The sequence below is a fragment of the Vigna radiata genome, chromosome 3 (genome assembly GCF_000741045.1).
Source record: "Vigna radiata var. radiata cultivar VC1973A chromosome 3, Vradiata_ver6, whole genome shotgun sequence".
Classification (NCBI taxonomy): Eukaryota; Viridiplantae; Streptophyta; class Magnoliopsida; order Fabales; family Fabaceae; genus Vigna; species Vigna radiata.
The window spans coordinates 9,038,303-9,041,181 of NC_028353.1; the positions used below are offsets into that span (position 1 = coordinate 9,038,303).

Below are 2,879 nucleotides of genomic sequence, written 5' to 3' on the forward strand. Positions count from 1 at the left end.
ATAAAGCCAGAATTTTGACCCTCCAAAAACACAATCCCTGGTTATTCGCTCTACTTTGAGAAATAAAAGAGGTATTTTTGTTTTAAATGTGTATTATTGAGAAGATAAAAAGAAGATTACCATGTTGTTTGGATTAAAAAAATTGAAGAGATGAATAAAGAAATTTAAAATAAAAATTTGTGATAGTTTTTTTAATGACATTATGAATATAATAAGTTAAAATAATATTTTTAATAGATAAAAATAAATGATTATTAATTTATTTTCAGAAAAAAATTTGATATAAATTTAAATTTAATTAGTGAAAATAATATTAAAATAAAATTAAAATTGTTAATAATAAAAAAATTAGAATTAAAAAAGTTTAAAAGAAATTTGTAAAAAAGTTAGTCGAAATAAATTTGAAATACATTTTCTTAAATGATAATTTGTATATTATTATTTAAATTATTGTAAATAATTATACTACTTGATCCAGTGATAAAAAGGTATTCCTAACACCAATATGAGTATAATTATAAATATAAATAATTTTTATTTATTAGGTCAAATTTTATATTTTTTATTTACAATAATTTAAATAACAATATATAAATTATTATTTAAGAAAATATATTTCAAATTTATTCCGATAAATCTGTTTACAAATTTTCCTTTTAAACTTTAAATTTTATTTTCTTATCATTGATAATTTCAATTTTATTTTAATATAGTTTTCATTACTTAAATATTAATTTACAATCATATATTTTTATTAATTAAAACATATTTTAATTTATTATATCATTAACAAAATTTCATTAATTTTCAATTTATTCCATCTTGAAATTCCTTAATCCTAACAACAAAATTATTCCTCCATCTCCATAAATTTATTTTATTAAATATATACATTAGAATTTACATAAATAATACTTCTGTATGAAACAGTATGCGTTGTTATTTGTTACTGGGGACACATGTAAAAGTGAAACGAAATTAAAAGTTAAAAGAATTCTACGGAGCAATAATTATATTTGATGGAAGAAAATAAGAAGGATGAAATGATGAGTGGCACAGTGGTGTAATTTGCGGGAATTGGAGTGTCATTTGCATGAGGGAGGGTGAAAATATCTCATTCTTCTTTCTTTCCCATGGCCCTGGGCAGGGCGTCTGGAAGTTTCTTCTGATATATCTTCCTATCTATATATCCCCACCAAACAAAAAGGCACCGAGGTCAGCACAAGATATTTTTTTCTCTCACTTCTCCGCCGCTGCACCACAACTCTCGCTCATCAATTTACCCTTTTCTCCTTCCCTTTCTTTTATATCCTTCACTCTCTGTTTCTCATATTATTCCCATGTCCTTCATCTTCTCTCTGTTCAAACCTTCATTCCTCCTTTGATTGTTTCTTCTTCTATTTTCATCTCTACTGCCTTCATCTTCTCTTCCGTTCCATGGATCGGGAAGGAGGATCCAACGGCGGATCTTGCTACTATTCCGTTCTCGGGATTCGTAGGGACGCCTCCTTCTCTGATATTCGCACTGCCTACCGCAAACTCGCCATGGTAAAATAAACCCCCCTGCCGTCTCTTATTCTCTTTCTATTTTAATTTATTTCTCAATTATCACAAATTATGTTTTTCCTTTTTTAATTTTGGGCCTGACTGCGCAGAGGTGGCACCCGGATAAGTGGGCTCGGAATCCCGCAACCGCCGGAGAAGCCAAGCGGCGGTTTCAGCAAATCCAAGAAGCTTACTCAGGTCAGGTTTCATCATCACCCTAATTATTGTTTTAATTGTTGCAAAATTTATTAGTCGGTAATGATGATTTTGGATTGTGCGGATATGCCGTAACAGTTCTTTCCGATCAGTCTAAAAGATCAATGTACGACGCTGGTCTCTACGACCCTCTGGAAGAAGAAGACCAAGTCTGTATTGTTTTCTTTCATTTTTTTTTGTTATTGTTCTGGTTTAATTTATCCACGCAATTTGTATGTGTATATTATTTGTTTCCAATGCGCAGGAGTTTTGTGATTTCATGCAAGAGATGATATCGATGATGAATAATGTGAAAGACGAGGTAATGATTGATTGAGTTGTAGTGTTTTTTTTTTTTGTTTTTCTTTTGGAGTGTCGTAGGTAATGTGTATGTTGTGTTTGAATGCGATGCAGGGGGACAGTATGGAGGACCTACAGAGGATGTTCGTGGAGATGGTGGGGGGTGATGGGATCGGCATTGACTTGAACCAGGATCAGATGGCTGGGAAGCGAGGACGTGTCAACGGATCAAGAGGCAATGCGGCCAAGCGCAGCAACTCTCGATCTTAGTGCGTCACACTCAATCCTTTCTTGTAACTTCACACACTTTTCTTACTGAAAACTAGATCATTGAAATGGAAATCCTTACAAAGGGTTCAACTTCTAGACATCTATATGTGTGATGCCTCCTAATTTTACTTTTACTTACACGTTTCATTTCATTGTGTTTTTTTGATGACACCACTGAAACATAAGCATAAGCGAAACACGTGTATGTCATGCTAAAACTATTCAATGAAAAGTACCATGGTCGGTCTGACATTTTGAATTTAAGTAATGTAAAAAATTAATACAAGTACTGTTATTTTTTTAGATTATATAAGGAGTAATGCATTCTTACTATTTTATTCTCAAAGATAATATTGAAAAGGTAGAGTCAGGAACAAGTAATTTCCTATTTATTAAAATCATTTAGTTGGATGTAGGAGGCTTCTAGTTCTTGTACTTATGTTCTGGTGCTTATATTTCTTTGCTTTTGAAAAAGTTGCCCATGTACACATTGATATTTATGTTAGTATAGATGAAAGAAAATATTGTAATATTCAATTGGTTTCAAACTTATCTTAATATTTAGTTGG

At 31.1% G+C, this 2,879-nt stretch overlaps 1 protein-coding gene across 1 annotated transcript; it reads left to right on the top strand.

Annotated features, from left to right (window-relative positions):
- The first annotated feature begins 1,216 nt into the window (after window positions 1-1,216).
- On the top strand, window positions 1,217-2,560 carry LOC106757246 (dnaJ homolog subfamily B member 6). Its single transcript, XM_014639874.2, has 5 exons — window positions 1,217-1,548; window positions 1,656-1,743; window positions 1,840-1,910; window positions 2,006-2,062; window positions 2,155-2,560. Exons 1-5 carry the CDS (start codon window positions 1,438-1,440, stop codon window positions 2,308-2,310), a joined length of 483 nt encoding a protein of 160 aa, XP_014495360.1. The 5' UTR covers window positions 1,217-1,437; the 3' UTR covers window positions 2,311-2,560.
- The last annotated feature ends 319 nt before the right edge of the window (window positions 2,561-2,879 follow it).